Here is a 17,679-nt window from a genome sequence, read left to right as displayed (position 1 = left end):
CAGAGCTGATCGAGCAGAGATGCACAGGTCCAGCAATTGCCTCCATGGCACTTTGGTCTTAGCCAAACCGAGGGAAAGCTTGGATTGAAAGCTGAGCTGCCAACAGCGCCGGCAAAGTCATCTTTGTTCTTTGTTTGGTTCTGCACCAAAGCCATTTTATCAGACCAGCAAATCTAACCGCTGGTGTTAAAGCTTTTTGACTTCCTTATACCTCCCTTTTCCTTTTCCCTATCTGCACATCCTAGATCTCTCAGAAAGTGCAGTTTCTACTTCACAACTTTTATCAGGAGTTGACTTTCCCTGTTAAAACACCCTAGCAATAACATTTGAAAGATTTCAGCTTTCTGTGCTGTTCTAAGCTGACCTGATGCCACATTCAGACCACCAAAGGTCAGTACAGACAAATCGCCCCTATCGTGCAACTAGACATCTACTGGGAAGCTCCACTAGAAATTACCTACCCTTGGAAATCTTGCCCTAGTTTTTATGGATCTCAATTTTAATCTTGCCTACCTTTACAACTATGAGAATTTCACCCTACTGAAGGAATACTGGTTACCTTATCTATAAAGAGAAGCAAACTACTATTTATACAAGTGGCCTCATGCGCTGGATTTTGCTATGCTGATTTTAGTGAACTCCTTGCTGTGTTTTACTGAGTCCCCAGATTTGTTGTGTTCACAGTAAGGCAATTCACCACAATAATGTATGAAAGAACTCCTCCTCATCTGTGTACCCTTGGTCACTTGCATTTAGGAAAATATTTACATTTTTAATAACTTTGTATAAAAAGGATTGGGTTTACTAATTGGTTAGATTTCTTAATCTAATTCCTGCTACCTTTAAATTAAATGTGCCATGCTCTTACTTGCTAGGGCTTAAAATTCAAGAGTTCACCCACAGATCATCTTAAATCGGTGCTCAGCAACTTTATGCATTAAACAAATCTCTGAAGTCAACTTTCCTGGGCTATGGAGGTAGATGTGCTGCTCGAACTGGCTTTCGTCAAACAGCAACAGAACGGTTTTGTTAGAAACAGCTTGGATCTGTTGAGACTGATGCCGAGCAAATGCTGACAAGCCCTGCTTAATCCAGGTTGAATGGGATTAAACAGTATTTGTACTATACTAAGCACTGTGTTCAGGACTGTCCTGTGTTCAGGAGTATCCTAGTCCCCGTTTCCTCAAACGGTGCTGGAAAAAGTGATCTCTCCATTAAGTATGCTGGCAATGAAACAAGTGATATGTGTATTACTGTAACATCTGAAACTATCTTTAAAGAAACAAAGTAAATGCTCTTTTTCTACTCTTGTGCATAAAAATTGTCTAGCTGAAGAGAGAAAAAGGTGTCGGAGGGCATTATCACTGAGTGCTGTGAGATGAAAAGGTGTGCTGTGAGTAGAAATGTGAGAAGAAAATGCTTCCCTCTAACTTCTAGGAAACTAAACCAAGCTACAGTTGCCGGTTTGGAATTTGGAGACGTATAAAGACAAAAATTACGACCTCCTTGTCTTTTCCAGGAGAAAATTGTACAAGGAAAATGTTGACATTTGGACTCTTCATAGCGTGTAGTTTCAAGAAAGCAGGTGATCAAAACTTGTGGAAGGAAAAAGTAGAAAGTGCATGATACTGTCCTAGTCCTCAATGTTCAAACAACCTGTAATTTAATTCAAGATTTGAGTAGATGGGATACACAAATCGAAAACAACTGCTCTAACTGTGTATAGTCACACATGTGCTTTTTAAGGGCAAAGGGGCAGAATGGTGATAACAAATCAGAGAAACATTCGTAGTTTTTTGCTGCTTGTTGTTGAACTACATTTTCTGCTGCTACTGTTTCCTGATCAGCTGGGGCCATCTTAAGTTGTCTGTACCATCTTAGCAGCATTTTCTGTAGTAACAGCAGCAGCAGGATAAGTGTTGTTTGGTATCTGTCTAAACTGTTCATCGGCCGGATGAGCTGTTCTTCTGTGTTTCCCAGGAGTTAAACATAGCTACTTTTATCATGCTAAACTGATTGTAATTTGTTCTGTGGTGTCTGTGCATGAGTAAATGTCCATGTGCTACATAGGAGAGGTTGTGCAAATCGTTCTGGGCACGACAGCCACTCCTCCTTTTTTCCTGAAGAGCAGATGGTATCCTGTGTGTGACTGCATGTTATGCCATACATCTGTAGAAAACGGACCTTTTATGCCACTTATGCTGAATATGCTGTAGTGAACATTTGGCCAAAATGGTTGGATGTGGGAGGCTTTAGTATGGCTGTGTAACAGTGCAAGATATCATCCCTGAGAAACGTCAAAAGTTGACTGGTATCCAGTGGCCCCAAAAATCTAGGGAACAGTTGTCATTGATGCTAGTGTCAGGTCTTCCTGTGCACAGCTCTTTCTCAGTTCTTGCTTTAAGCCACTTTTGCTGGATATAAAGCATACTTAAAGCATTGCAATATTCATCATCTTCCGTGAGAATACGACTAACAGCTTGTCTGTCCTAGAGTTGTTAGCATGCACGTAACTGCACTGATATAGTTGCGTTAATGAAAATCTTTGGTAAGTGCTACTGCCACGTCACACCCACGCCGCAGGCAGTGCAGCCGGACGCCTCCACCGAGGTTTGCATGGGGCTTGCAACACCCCTCCGGAATGGGAAGCGATGCAAGAGGCTAACGTTTTAAAAGCAATGAAGTTCAACTCCAGGTCTTCTCTAATGGGATTTGAGCTTCTACATTTTATTTTAGGAAGCCGTGTAGAGTCTCGAGAGTCATTTAGAAGACTTTGGGAATTTCATTTGCAGTCTCGTACATGCTACGCATGCTTTCTTTAAAATCCAAAGAAAACTGGTGTGTGTGTTGCAGCATGCAAACCAAGCAGATTGTGCTCATTGGTACTCTGCAGAAAAGCCCTATTTTGAAAAGTGTTGCCAGCATTATACGCTTGTGTCTTCTGGTCTGTCAGTTTTATACAATGTTGAAACGTATAAAACTCTTGGACAGATTTTCAGCTTGTGTAAGTGAATGCAGAACCACTGGGTGAGAGTGGAACTAGGTGGGTATGTGCAAGTGCAGAGAACTGACAACTCCTTACGTAATGAGTCTGATGATTTAAGAAGTTGCTACTGATCTTGCTCTTGTTCTAAAAACAGCTACATTGCTAATTTAATAATACTTGGCTCTTTCGGTTTGGTGTGTTTGCCATAGGGGAAAATCACATTTATGGAGGTGTGGCCGCCCTGCCATAACGAATTGCAAGTTCAGTGTCAGACCATATGTATATGCATGTGTGTGTGTATGCGTGTATATACATATGCCGCTTGCAGCAATGTGGTCTCAGCCATGGGCTCCTTGAATGTCAAAATACCGTGACGTATTTAGCACAAACTCTTAGTTCCATTTCTGCTGAAATCTAGTTGATAGCCACTTCAGCCTGCACTGAAATAATTGTAAAAGTATCTTAGGCTTCCCTTTTACGTGACTGCAGCATATAGAAAGCAGTGGGATATGAAATGCTGAAGGTATTTAATCTGCAGTGTTAGTGTTTCTTGACTTAGGTATGTGCTTTCCTAGTTATACCTGAGACTTGCTTTAATACTTTACCAGCAATGTTGTGTATGTCCTATTCCAATGTGTTGATTATAATGAATTGTATCTGCTGCATTTTATCATATTGCAGAATATAGGAACCACAGGGGCACTTTTTGAAATTTCTTAAGTGAGTAACAGGAAGGTGAAAGGAACTTTCGTCCCAGCACAGATGATGCTGACCTCACTTCTATGGCAAATACTGTAAAGGACTATGGAAATACTTGCAGTGGAGTAACTAGGAAGTGGAGTATGGTTTCCTGTTGTCCAGCTCCTGGAGGAGTCATTCGTTCCTGTGGAAAGTGATGTAAGCCGCTACCATTCTCACTTAAGTTGGTTTAACTGTGACTTGGCATAGGCACATAACAGGCTGCTGAGCAAGAGAATTGGACCTTCTTGGTATCAGTGTTACAATAACCTCGGTGTTGTACTTGTGCCGTATATCTACACTGGCTTGTTCTTTGCTGATATCTCCACAATAGTTAGGCCTGGAGAGACAGAAATGCATTAGACGATTAGAAAAGGAAAAACATTTGCAAACTGAGTAGGAAGGATAAAATATTTAAACTAGCCTGTACTTTAAAGCATAAATTGTGCAGCTCAAAAGAGCCTGTTCACGGGATCATCCTGATTCAGTCTTGATGATGATGTCTTACAAAACTGGCTGCTTCTTCTGCAGGTTTTCTTCTGACATGCCACCATTCCTCCAGCTGGAGATGCTGGCTGCAGTGAAATGGGCGTAGTCTGTCGGAGGAAGATTAAGATTTAGGAATGTAGGAGGAAGGGCCAGAGCCAGCTGCCTGTGCTGTCCCATCTACGTTGTCAAAGAATGCAGCAGGAGAGGCAGGAATCGGCTGGGATATACTGCACTGGGCGTAACAGAAAGGTGGCCTTGCCAAAAAGAACCTGCTTTCTCCTCTTTAAAATAGAATAGGGGGATGCACAGTAACAATGCTGTGCTGGGCGTAGATATTGCCCGTAAGGACCCAGCAATCTTAGACAAAGGGATTTTGTTAGGAATTGACTCCCTCATACATGGTCGGGCACAAGTTCTTCAATTTATTTTTTAACTTGAATAAACAGAAAATGACATAGCGGATCCCATGTCAGCCAAAAGAGCCATCTGTGGTCTAACCCTGTGACAAACAGTATAGCAATAATTCCAATGCCACCAACAGTGTGGAGTTTGCCAAAAAAGCAGATGCTTCTTTTGACATGCATCTTCAGTGTGGTGCCGTTTCTATCCTATAATTGCTGTGTATGGAGGGAGGGTGGATAGGATAGCCAGATGAGCAAAATGATAAATTTGTCATTTGGGAGGAAAAAACAAGAGTTTGGAAAATACTAACAAAAATTTAAAAAGAAACACTATAAAAATAATAAAAAAAACCCTGAAATAAACTGCAGAATTCTCCTATGTGCTTCATGAAACCTGTGACATTTTAAAAGTGAGAGACAGTACTTGCAAAACCTTATCAGAAATCTGAAATTTAATATACCGTCCTGGTTTCAGCTGGGATGGAGTTGTTTTTTCTTCCCGATAGCTGGTATAGTGCTGGGGCTAAATCACGACATACAGTAGGAAAGAACAGTAAATAATACTTCAGAAATTTTTCTGCAGTTTTTAACTTTTCAAAAGAAAACATTTCCTTCTCTATTATTTTAAAGAACTAAAGATCGACCAAACATGCTTTTTTTTTAACTGTACTGCCAGTCTTTGTAATACAGATATTCCAGCAGTTCTCCAGATAAATCAAAGTGAATATCTACATGTCTGTACTGTGCTATTTTTTAACATGGTACTTAGACTCATCAACAGCAGCTTTGAGATATATAGACTTAGCTTCACTAAGCACCAAAATACAATGATGGATGGCATCCTTAATTGTTAAGAAAAGAGGATGGCCTCATGAATACTGCATATTTACTACTTTAAGAAATAAAAAACTTAATTACCTATACCCATAGAAATATGCATTTTAACATATCATAAATAGAAGTACTTGAAAACAGTTTTTCAACCACATTGAATGTTGTCTGTGGCCCCATTTGTTGGCACTGGAGGTAAAAGTTCACAGCAGGTAACGACAAAAAAGGTGAACAAAACAGCAGTTGAACTGGAGTTCTGCATTCTTCTAATGGAAGACTCTGTCCTCTGAACAGAAGTAACTGCAGGAAAGTATGATGTGGGAAAGTCTTACTGTCAGAGCTTAGTTTTGCAGGATTCACTTAGAGAAATGGTTACCTGCTGTCCATTATTTTCCTACAAGGCAGCCAAAAAATAAATCCAGGTCTCTCATTTTTCCATACATTTAAGTCCCACCTGGTGGTGCTGCTTTTGGTATGTTACTTTTTCCCATTACGCTGTAAATGCAGTAAGAGGATAATACCTATTATTTATTTTCAGACCTTGGTACACTTGTTTCCAGATTCCACGAATAAGAAAGAAAAATTGCCATTTTTCATTTGCATTTTTTATTATGGGAGACATCTGTTTTAAATTTTTCTTTCTAAAAAAAAAAGATAGGAACTTTTGTATTCTAATCAGAGCAGTATTTTCTACTTTGAGATATTAATGCACTTTCTGGCCTTCAGTCGTCTTTAGGGTAACTTCACTTACTAAGCAGTGGTTAAAAAAAAAAAAAGGTTCAGAATTACCACGAATTTGAGGATTGGGGAGGAGGAAGAAGCGATAGGATCGATGATGCCTTTCGTTGCGCCTTTTGCTCTGCTTCCTCCCCTCCCATGACAGTGCACTGAGAAGCTAATGAGTTGATCAGCTTGTGCTCCACTCCAGTCCTCACCTCGCTTTCTGCTGCTGAGTGCCTTAGGAAGAGAACTGCTGATCTAGGCAATATTTCCATATTTTGCTGTTGAAAATATCATGTGAGACGGTGTCAGAAGTCTCAGTCAAGATCTCTATATATTTACTGCTTCTGTCTTATCCACTAAACTGGTTACACTGGTAGTGAAGAAAATGAGATTGTTTTGATGTGATCTGTCTTTGACAGATCTATTCTGTCTGGTGTTTTTTTGTCATTTTGTTATCTTCTAGGTTCTTGTAAGCTAATTGTTCAATAACTTGTTCTGGAATATTTCTGGGAATTGAAGTTGGGCTGACTGCTGTGAAATTCCTTGGGTCTTCCTCTTCCCATTAGGAAAAAAAAAAAAAAAAAGCAATACATTTGATGGCTGACAGAGAAGTGAAACTATTTATGGGAATTCTGTATGTGTCAGCTGCAGTTTGGCTGGATGGCTTTTTCATGTCCTGGGAATTTGACAACTTTCATGACGTAGAACAATTGCCTAAATACTTGTTCTTTACTTTGATTTTTCATCTGTTTTGGGCTGAAACCTGAAAAGTTTTTAAATGGTGATAGTGAGTAGGAGTGTCCTTTTTAATGAATGCTTAAACAGAGTCCTATATACAGTGAGAAGGGACCACTATGACCTTCTAGTTTAGGGATCTCTGAACCCCTTAACACCGTGAGCACTGATACAGCCATCTGTCTGAATGGCATATGCAAATGCTACATTTCTGCAGTTTTCCCCTTAAACCTCGTAGCTGCTGCCTTCAATGATCTAAGGAGCCTTCCATGTGCTTGTTGCTGGCATTTCATGGACTCCACTGGAAATATGGCCCACGCCACTTTGTGGGAACTTTCTGCTAGCAGTGTGGCCCCACTCCCATCACACAACCCGAGACATGAAAAGCTTATGGGATCTTTTTTGACTTGGAGTCTGTAAGTACTGTCTTCTGAGCTGCCACTGAAGTGCTCATGGGCTGTATGTGATTTGCCAACTCTGACGTGACCATCCCTGGTCTAGTCTTATCTACTGCATGACACAGGAGTTTGTAAGTTAATTGCTGTTTCAGTTGAAGCATTTCTCCTACCAGTGGTATCTTGGCTGTTTCCTGTTGTGGAGAACACTGTAAGATATTATACCCTGCTATTAACATGTACTAACAGATATGTAATGCAAGGGAGGAATTATTATTTGTATTCAGTGTCATGTGCTGGACTTACTACCTTTCAGAGGCTTGCATAAGCTCATTTGTATGTGAGTTAAGCCTCTCTGAAAATGGATGCATTTTCTTCTAATTGTAATTTGAATCCTCAAGCTGGAACAAAAACTTCAACATAGTCTAGGGATTCAGTACCATTTTCTCTCTCAATCCTGAGCAAAAGCCTTGGCTGGTTTCACTGAAGGAAATAAACAGGTCTGCGTATTTACTAGAGTCAAGAAGGAAGTTGGCAGTGAATTCTTATGTGTCTGTTGCTCAATGACGGGCTAACCACAAAAACATGTACATGCTTTTTAGTCTGATAGATCTTAGTACCAGACTCTCTTTCTTCAGGTACCTCAGCGTCTTGACTTTATTTTTTATACTCTTTTAGCATAGACTAGCTGTTGGATTGCTGCAGCCTGTTCAAATTTCAGAAACTAAACCTCAAATATTTTGCTTTAGATGTGTCTATAATTCTGTGATGGCTAGGGCATGGTACCAATGTATTGTTTCAGAGGATTGTCCAGGGAGTCCAGGTATAAAACGGAAGGAAGGGGATGCTCTGATTCATGATGAGCAAGTAGAAAGGAGAAGGGTTGAAAGCATCTGTAAAGGAACAGGACGTAGCCTAGTTCAGCACTCCAGTCTTTCTCCTTTGTGATACTTTTTGTGCTGTGATGTGGCTAGTTTCATGTGTTCAGCACCTTTTATTTGTCTCTGGACTAGGGGAGTCAGTCAGTGGAGCATTTAAAAATCCCTGACAGAGGATGAAGTCAATGGAATAGATGAGCTCCTGGGAACTTTGAGGCTTTTTCATTATCACTGATGCTTTGGAAGAGCTATCTGAACCAGGAGGAGCTTTCTGCATCCATTGTTTGCTCTCTTGTTGCAACCTCTCCAGCCATCTCAAAGTCAGAGATCTTTTTTCTAGTAGTAGTAGTAGTAATAATAATGATAAAAAACCACTATTATTGGAAGAAAAACTGTTTGGTAGCATCAGCATGGATTTTGTCATATGCTTCAGTGTGGCCAGGATTATGCTCTCACTTTTTCAAGTGTCTTCATAAAAAGGAAATACATAGATTTGGAGCTTTGTTTCATTAATAGCAGAAGATTGCTGTTGCATTAAGCTTTAATATGTATAATTTAAATAATATATATTCCATCTCCTGTAAAAACATGGGAATGTGGTATTTTGTAACAAGCTGGAATGGTTTACTTCTGTACTTTCTGTTGTTAGTACAAGTGTTACTGTGAAGGTTGGTTTGTATTATCACCATCCTGAGGAAAAGGAAGCAAATCAGCCGTGAGTGGGGAGAGAGCTTGGGTTATCATCAGAATAGTCTTAAGGGTGAAATTGTTAGGAGCATCTGAGCTGTGACTAAAGGTTTATACTAGACTTTGTCTTGTTTCATTGCTGATGAGCCACTCTCCATGAAGATCTTTTTAGAAGGAAGCTGAGAAAAGCACCTACTTACTCCTCCATTTCTGTATTTCAAGGAAGGGCTTCTTAAATGGCTCAGAAAAAAGCTGTATTGACTGCTTTCCTGGATTTTGCCAGAAATGTTTCTCATTCTTGTTGGTAAGATGGTTCAAGTTAGTTAAAACACAATAGACTGGAGAAGACAGACAATATTAATTAAAAAAAGTCAAAGTGAAAATAACTTTACTTTTTACTTTCATAGATATGTGATGATATCCATCTACATTTTTGTTTCCTTTTATTTCCTTCTAGTGTGAGGACAACTGTCATCTATATTTAGAAAAATAGTTTTCATAGGACTTGGCTACAACATATAGGTGAGAAAAAGGGTACAACCCTCTTTTAATCTTGCAAAGCTCCTCCTAAAAGTTATGTCTTAAAGAATAAAATCAAATCTTAGGGTCTTTTTTTTTTTTTTTTTTACAGTTTGGTGTGACTTTTTTTTTTTTTTTGAGTACTTGATTTTCAACCTGTTTATTGCAGTCCATTATTCTTCTAATGACAGCTGTAGTATTTTGGGCATAGTTCTTCCATGCCAAGGTATGGAAGATTTAGACGGCTTTTTGGGAGAAACCCAGGGCTGGATCTCCAGGTGCTCCTGGGCTGTTTGTGGTATTTCATAACAGGAAGAGTCTCTGCTTGATGCCAGCTTCCACCCACGGGGTCCTGCCTCTTCCCAGCACCTAGTTGTTTCTGCTCCATGTGGCTGGAGAACCAACACCCCTCTTCACTATCTAAAGGAAGATGGAATAGGCTTGGATCCTGGGTGTGCAAATAGCTCGGTATGATCATGAGACACAACATCTGTGGTTTCAGCCTCATGCAGTAAACCAGCCCTTGCTGGAATAGTCCTATTGATTCTTGCAGCATCACTGTGAGACCATGTTCCTTACCCGTGCAAAGCAAAGTTAAGGTTGGTGGTTTAAAGGAGGCAAAGGGGGCAGGGTTTTTCCCTCCTGAGGGGATTTTAAATGGGAGTCTGGGAGGACCCAGCTTCTGAGATGCTCTCTGCACTTTATGCTGGTATCATCCTGAAAATGCTTAGAAAGCAGATGACTTGTTGAATCTTCCTGTGGCAAGTGCTGACAGACTGAAGAACAACAGTCGGAGAACCTACCCTAAGGCAGGAGATGTGAATACAGCAGCGGCACATCTTTCTATTTCTACTGGTTGACTCATGTCCACTGAGAATTGGACTTGGAGAGGCCTTCAGAAATTCAGTTTTGCTTGCCATAACATTTCAGACATGATGATGGAAACCATGAAACAGAGTAGTGCAGGAGACTCAAAATGGCATCTCCCCTACAGCCGTCAGTTTGCAGGCTTAGACTAAGTGATCAAGGTTTAATGTTTCCTTATCTAATGGAAGGGGATAAAGCAACTGTCTTCAGCAGTGAACAGTAATTTCTGTTAAACATTTGAAGGGCTTTCTGTTTGGGACATGATTTTATTCCAAGCAACCTCCTATTTCCGAAGTTGTGCACTAAGTGTGGCAGTGTCTGCTTCACTAGATGTGGCATCTTCTATATTCCTGAGCCCTCACTTTCTTTGTACATGTAAAGCTCTGTGTTAAGTAGATTAAGAAATAGATAAAAAATCAACCCCCAATTCAATCCAGAATTTTTCTAGATTTACGTAACTTAATACTTTTTATCATTGTTGCACACATACACAAAAATGTATGGTAATTTTTATCAATGCCAGTTACTGAAAGTGCTGTTTCAAATGCTGTTTAGTGAAACCAGGGAGGTTAGGCAAAGTCAGGCAGGGTAAGCAGGTACTTGAAGCTTAATTGCCTGAACAAAGCTAGGCAAACACCAGTGACAAGATTTTGAAACTGAGATGATCCAAGTAGCAGTTCAGGCTAAATCAGGTACTTAATGTATGCTGTAATTTATGGTTTGAGTTTAGAGTAGATGTGTGAGAACTCTGTTGTTAAAAGTCACGGTATTTTTCCCATCAGGAATTTTAGCTGAGTGAAGGAGCTCGTAATAAATGCTAGCATGTTACATAACTTCGTAGACATGCTTTTATAACACAAAGTTAGAGACTTAAATGGATTGCTACCATAATAATCATGCTGTGTTTTGGGACAGTTGTTATCCACGTTATCTTCTGCTTGTTGGAGTTTCCTTGGACTTTCGTAGTCTGAAGGCAGCAAGGAACAGTATCTCTCAATTCCCAGGTCAAAGGAATTTCTCAGGGTTGTTCCGTTTTGTTTTGGTTGGGTGTTTATTTGTGTATTTTTTTCCTGTTGACAGCAAAGAGATTCTTCTCCTTGGCAGGCAAAATCCTGCTCTGACTCATTTCCAGTCCTCAAGCATAGAGTGGTTTATAAGAAAGACAGGAATGGCTCATATAAAGATGAGTGTATTCTCCAGTTGTTTTTCAGTACTTGTGATTATTCCCATTTGGGTTTGATATTGAGCAGAAAACACAGACAGGCAGTTTTCCTCGGTTTAAGGGACTCCACGGGGCCTGTTCCATCACTGAACTTTTCCTTTTCCTAATGGGTACCTGTGGTTTTGCCACTGCTGGGGAGGGCTGGAGGGAAGGTCCCTCGGAGATCACGCGAGGGTGTGGGGAGCTCCAGAACAGGGTGGGGTGATCATACAGCATATAGGATGATAATTCTCTCAATGGCCTTTTTTGCTTAGATGTTTGTTGAAGGTGACAGGAAGGAAACTGCTGTGGGGAAAGAATGATCGCTAATTACCTTTGCGGGGTGAAGACTAAGGAGGAAATGCCGAACCAATATGAAAATTATGTTTCTTGTGAACAGAAATATTGTCACAAGTGGTCTGTTACTTGGATTTGTTCCTCCTCTACTAGTGTTCAGTGTTTTAACTTAAGATACAATGAAGAAAAATTAATGTGGTTTTATGTATTGTTACACTGTTGCAAACTGTTGTGAAGTCCGTATGATAAAATCTTCAGAACAGCTTCTGATATGAATTTGCAGCAGAGACTACAGTTTGTAAAACAAAACTTTTCAAAACTGCTTTCAGGTTTTATAAAAAGCTTTCAGTTAATGTTCGTGAAAGCTGTTTCTAAACAAACAGCCCCAAACTTTGGCCAGGTCTCCACTGCAGAACGTCTTGCCAGGGAGCACTGTATCAGCCAGGGGTGTGGAAAAAAGTCATACATCCTTGCTGACATCGCCGCATTGGCAGAACCCCAGGCGTGGATGCGGCTGTGCCGGCAGAAGAGAACTTTTATCAGCCCAGCTTATGTAGTTTGGGGAGGTGATGCAACGACGCCAGCAGAAAAACTCTTCTCTTGGCATGCGCTGTCAGCGTAGGAGGCTCTGCCAGCACAGCTACAGCGGCCAGGCTCCGCACCGCCGCTGAGCCTTCTGCGGCAGCTCTCACTGGAAAAAGAAAGCCCCTTTGGACAAGCGGGACCTCTATCATTTAGTTTTTACAAGTAGTTGTCGATGAGGGACAGAGCGGAAAGAGTGACTCTGATTTTAAAATGAAGTAAAAAGCAAAACAAAACCAAAGATACTGAAAAACGGAATAGAGGCTCTTAGTCTCTGATAGTAATTACCAGTTAAGGTGATGACTGGTACGTGTACGTTGAGTTTTATGGCAGCTGTACGTGCATGCGTGAGGGGAGGGCGCATTTCGAAACCTTGAACAGAGCGGTTGTGCGTTGGATCGCTGCGTGCATTTTGAGAACTCTGCTGAAGGCTTTTTGAAGAGGAGAGTAGCACTATGCCAGACTAAGTTTGTTCAGTTTGTTATGAAAATGTTTTGAAACTAGTTGCTCTGTCATTCTGCATTGCTTGTAACCCTAAAAATAATTGTGTGGCGTTACTGGAAGTAGAATGATCTGACAGCCCGACTTGTGCTGCTGTAGCTGAAATCCGTCAATGTTTCCATTACAAACTTGGAGGGAGGGTTTAATCTTTTTCCTATTTTAAATCATGCCTGGAAGAAATTCTAGATCAGTGCTTTAACTGAGTATAAATCTTTTGGAAGATATTTGATGTTTCTAAAACTCTTTATTTTAAAACAAACAAACAAAACCCCAGGCCTATGGCAATGAAGTATCGATATAGAGTTTTGAAATTTTAAATGATCAGGAAAATTTAATTTTATTTTCAGTTCAATTCAATTAGGCAACAACTATGTATCTACATATCAATGTTGATTTTATAGCGAGTGTTGCAGTTTGCTGTTCCAGGCTATTATTGCTGCATAATAAACTTTGCAATATGCCAAACTGAAAGATTTCAAAACTTTCCTAGGGAAACACAAAAAAGCAGCACATAATTAATCATGAGGTATCTGATAGAAGGCACGCCTTGGTATGTTTCTCCCACCCAGAATTTCATTCCAATTTCCCGAGGTTATCTCCAAAACAGTTTCACTTTTCTTGTGTATTAAGGCTGTAGTTTCATGGATGCTTTAAACAGAGGTAAACTGTAATCCCCTCCTCTCTGCCTACACATTCCTGTTCCCTGCCTTGTGACAGCCAAAGCTTTTGCGTAGCACAAAACCACATGTGGTGAACCAGATCAGGCAAGATAATTTTTTTGATTCAAGCTGTGGCTGCACAACTCTTTGTACTAGTCCAAAGAAGAGGGTGGCACCGGGGCGGGAAGAACGGAGTCTACACTGACATCTCACTTTATATTCCACTTTGTGGGTTGGTTTTTCTTTTGTGTCGTCCCCCTTGCCCGTGCCTTTCCTCTGCAGTTCACAGGGTGGTTCTTTGCTATGAGCTTCTTGAGCCGTGGAGGCTGGAAAGGGGCTGCATGCAGCCACTTCTTTTTGTTAGTGAAAACCTTGTCACAAGTCTTTTACTGGCAGCTTCAGTTCTCTAGTACAATTCATTAAAGTATTCCTCCCTTACAACACCACAGACCTGTTCATAATACTTTCTGTACAGTGTCCTGCTGTCCTGCTGTTAATGCAAAGCATTGACTGCTCTACTACAGATTTTCTCTAGGACATTTTTATGTTCCACTAGGGTCTGATTTTAAAAGCAATAGCATTAGGTAACTTAAGGACTAGGTTGAAGTGCTTATGTGCATATATCCTTTTGAAACTTGGGGTTTTTGCCATTATACAGAATCTTTTTCTTGACACTGTTGAAGTAATCCCCAAATACTGAGATCAGTGGCAGTATGAAAGTTCTGCCAAGGCACACAAGTAATTTAAAGACTTGTCCTTAAGCTGTCTGTGCCCCCTCTCTATCTTTAAAAAATAATAGTATTGTGTGAAGTACTAAAAGCCAGAAGATACAAAAGAGGCTTCTAATTATTTTTCTATTTCTGGATAGGTTAAGGAAGCAACATAGTCTTCGTCTCTGCCACAATAATTCATTTATGACATGTGAAATAGTCATAGTGATCTAAACTTAGTTTAGACCTGTTGGAAGCTGGAGGAACAATACCTCTTATTTAATTTTCACATCAGATGCCACAATGAAGAGTGATAAAATCCTATGAATAGTATTCAGCAGAGGTTATATATAATTTGGGCCTGTGTCATGCATTGAATGTGCTTCAGATGGTGGTTGGGTATATTAGAATGCACCTGTGAATCCTGTCCCAAATGTGGCGTGAAAGCAGATGTATTTAAAATACACGAGTAATTACATACAGATTTAACACAGCGCTCCAAATGGTAAACAGGCTACTGCAGACTGAGCTAACGTGCATGCTGTGATTGCTGTCTATAGTTTCCCCTAATGCGCTTTTTCCTTTGCAGCAGTCCATTGTACCAGCCCACCCAATGGCTCCTCCTAGTCCCAGCACCACCAGCAGTAATAACAACAGTAGTAGCAGCAGCAACTCAGGATGGGATCAATTAAGTAAAACAAACCTCTACATCAGAGCACTGCCTCCAAACACCACTGATCAGGACCTGGTAAAGTTATGCCAACCGTAAGTACTATGCTTAAATGTAAATTATAATGTCATACCTTAGAATCTTATAGTAGGTATACAAAATGAGTGTTTGGGTTATGAGGGAAGAAAAACAGATTCATAAATAAAAATCCTCACACTGTAGTTCGATGGCAAGTTTCAACTTCCCTGGCAATCAGAAGGAAAAGAATGCGTTTGGAGAAGCAGAGAAAGTTGGAATGTAATGGTGAACAGAAGCAACCCGTTGCTGTAATAAAAACAACGATCACCCATGCTACTGCCTGATGCTGTTGAAATAACAGATAAATGAAAACTAACACCTGAATGTGAAGCTTGTTATTAAGAACCTGCAACAGAGGGTCTTCTCTGGTCACTACTCAGATAATCCGTCGATACAAACTCCTCAAGTAATTGTTCTGCATCACTGTAAATTACAGTGTGCATTTGAATGCTTATCCTAGTTTCAGACTAATTTATGCTGGCTGTGCATTACTGCACAATTATATTTATCATTAGAAATAGTTGATCCATGTAAGAATCCTCTCTAGTGGCTGCAGTTCCGGGTAGATTTGGCGTAGCAGGAGGTTTTCAGGCAGTGTTGTTGATGTGAGATTTTTTTGCTTGTATGAGTTTCTGGGTTGGTTTTTTAATCTGTACAGCAGCCTTTTAGTTACTTTCAAATGTGTGTCAGATGTCAAGACACTGTGCAATTATGTTGTTTATACACTGCTTAAAATCACCTTTCTTAAATGTTTTACTGAATTTTTAAAATCCTTAGTGCCCAAGATAACAACACAAGTTAGCAAAATAGCTAGGAACACCTGTAAGTCTTGGATCCCAGCTTACATGAGGCACCTTTGCTTTTGAATATTGCAAAAAAATTGATACCTAATTTATAGAGAACTATTTTTATTTCTTTTTTTTAAGCAAAACTTGGACTTTCAGGATAGTCATCACATAGCAGTCATTTTGGTATTATAACAAAAACAACTTTAAAGAAAAAAAATTTCCATTTGGTTATTTTCCCAACAGCGAATGAAATCCATGTGTTTTACAGAAAAGAGAACAGATTATCAATCTGTGAAAAGACTCATTGGTAAATTACACATTTTTACAGCTTCCTACGTGACAGTGACCTCATTTCACTTGCATTTTAGTTGCAAATGTATGTTTTACAGAAGTAGATTTCTTCCTTCCCATTTTTGTCTCATGAACTGATGAAGAAAGCTTGGCCTGCGCACTCATGTTATGTTAGGACAGAGTTGTGAGGTTATTTTGCACTGGAGCCGCCCAGTAACTACTATTTGTGCAGTCGTTACTATAGCTCCTTAATCTCTTTCTCAAGATATTTTGGTTTGCAGAGTCTTAGATGTCACCGGTGCACGAACATCCTAGAAAAAATATGTTCAATACTTTGCTGTAACTGGTCCTTTTCCTCTTGGATAGCCAAAGATTCCGATTTTGTTGTTGTCGCTGTTCAATATGTAATTGTAGTTGGAACAGCATGAATTTTGCAAATAAAGGAAAGGCAAGAACTGTAGCCATGAAGTTATTAAATCAATTCCGACATGAATTTACAGACTTGGAAGGTTGCAGCATTTCTTCCTGTGAGGTATTTCTCTTTGAACTAAATGTCTTACTTGAGAGGAAAGGAGGCCCTGTCTCAAAATTCTCCGTTTCTGCTGAGGAACCAAGTGAGATGTCCAGAAATTTTAGGCTTGGAACATCTTTCAAAAATCTGGGTAATTAAGAGCCTTAGGCTTCTCTGCCAACACAACCCCTCAGCAACTAACTTGATGCTGCAGTAAGACAGAAATGACAATACTGCTTTCAATATAATCCCTCTGAATACAAGGTAGAAGGATCTACAGAGTTCTTGTGTGTGGGTCTGGTTATACAGTGACTTTTATTTGCTTTAGTCAATATGTTTGCATTAGTACTTGCTCACAACAGCTAGAAGTGCTAATTATGGCCATGTTTTTATTTTGATTAATTATTTTTAGTGAATCACTAGAGAAACCTCTTATCAAAGTACAGAAGTGTTGGGCTTACTTTCCTGTTGTAGCACAGCTGCGCAGTATTTACGAGCACAGTTTGCAAATGTTCACCAGTTTTGTGGATAACTACTTTCCTGCCAAGAGTGCAGTTTGCCCATATATGTCTCTACAAATCTGCTCTCCACTTTCATCTGCTTGGCTCTTTCTAGTGCTGTATTAGGTGAAGACTTCTTCTCTTTTCCAAGATGAAAAGGGCATATTATAATTCTGTTGTGAAGGCTTACCTCGGAGTACAGCTATTTTCAGAAAGTATTATTGGCTTTTGCGTGGGAAATGAAGCTGCCACTTTTCTGAATAGTTCATTCAAACTTGAGCCTGCTACTCCAGTTCTGTGTTGGGAAAACAAATTTCTTCATATCAATTGTGCTGGAGGCAGAAGTGTGGGGAAGAATAAGGTAGGTATTATGTTTGTTGCAAAGATGTCATAACAGCCAACCCAGAACCAGAGCCTGGAGTGTTGGGGGGACACCATGTGAGTCAGTCCTGGCCATAAGAGCTTTCCATCAGGTATGTAAGGGTAAGCAAAGCAATTGATGCAGTGGCCCACAGATACTACTATATTTTATGTTGGAGGCTAGACAGGAGAAATCGGCTAATAGAAGGACAAGAGCAGAGGAAAGGAAAAATTCGTGTAAGGAGCCTATGAGTACAGTTTGGGGAAGCCTGCAGGAAGCCG

At 40.1% G+C, this 17,679-nt stretch overlaps 1 protein-coding gene across 2 annotated transcripts in view; it reads left to right on the top strand.

The window, feature by feature from the left end:
* Positions 1-17,679, top strand: part of RBMS1 (RNA binding motif single stranded interacting protein 1) — a 141,216-nt gene that overhangs the window by 65,512 nt on the left and 58,025 nt on the right. For both annotated transcript variants that reach the window (XM_082001648.1, XM_082001647.1), the window contains exon 2: positions 14,789-14,964. In XM_082001648.1, coding sequence (XP_081857774.1) covers positions 14,789-14,964 — 176 coding nt within the window. The remainder of the gene's footprint in view (positions 1-14,788; positions 14,965-17,679) is intronic.

This window comes from Phaethon aethereus (assembly GCF_964289735.1).
Source record: "Phaethon aethereus genome assembly, chromosome: 6".
NCBI classification, from domain to species: Eukaryota; Metazoa; Chordata; class Aves; order Phaethontiformes; family Phaethontidae; genus Phaethon; species Phaethon aethereus.
The sequence above is the reverse complement of the archived record's forward strand: the minus strand, read 5'-3'. Positions and strand labels throughout refer to the sequence as shown.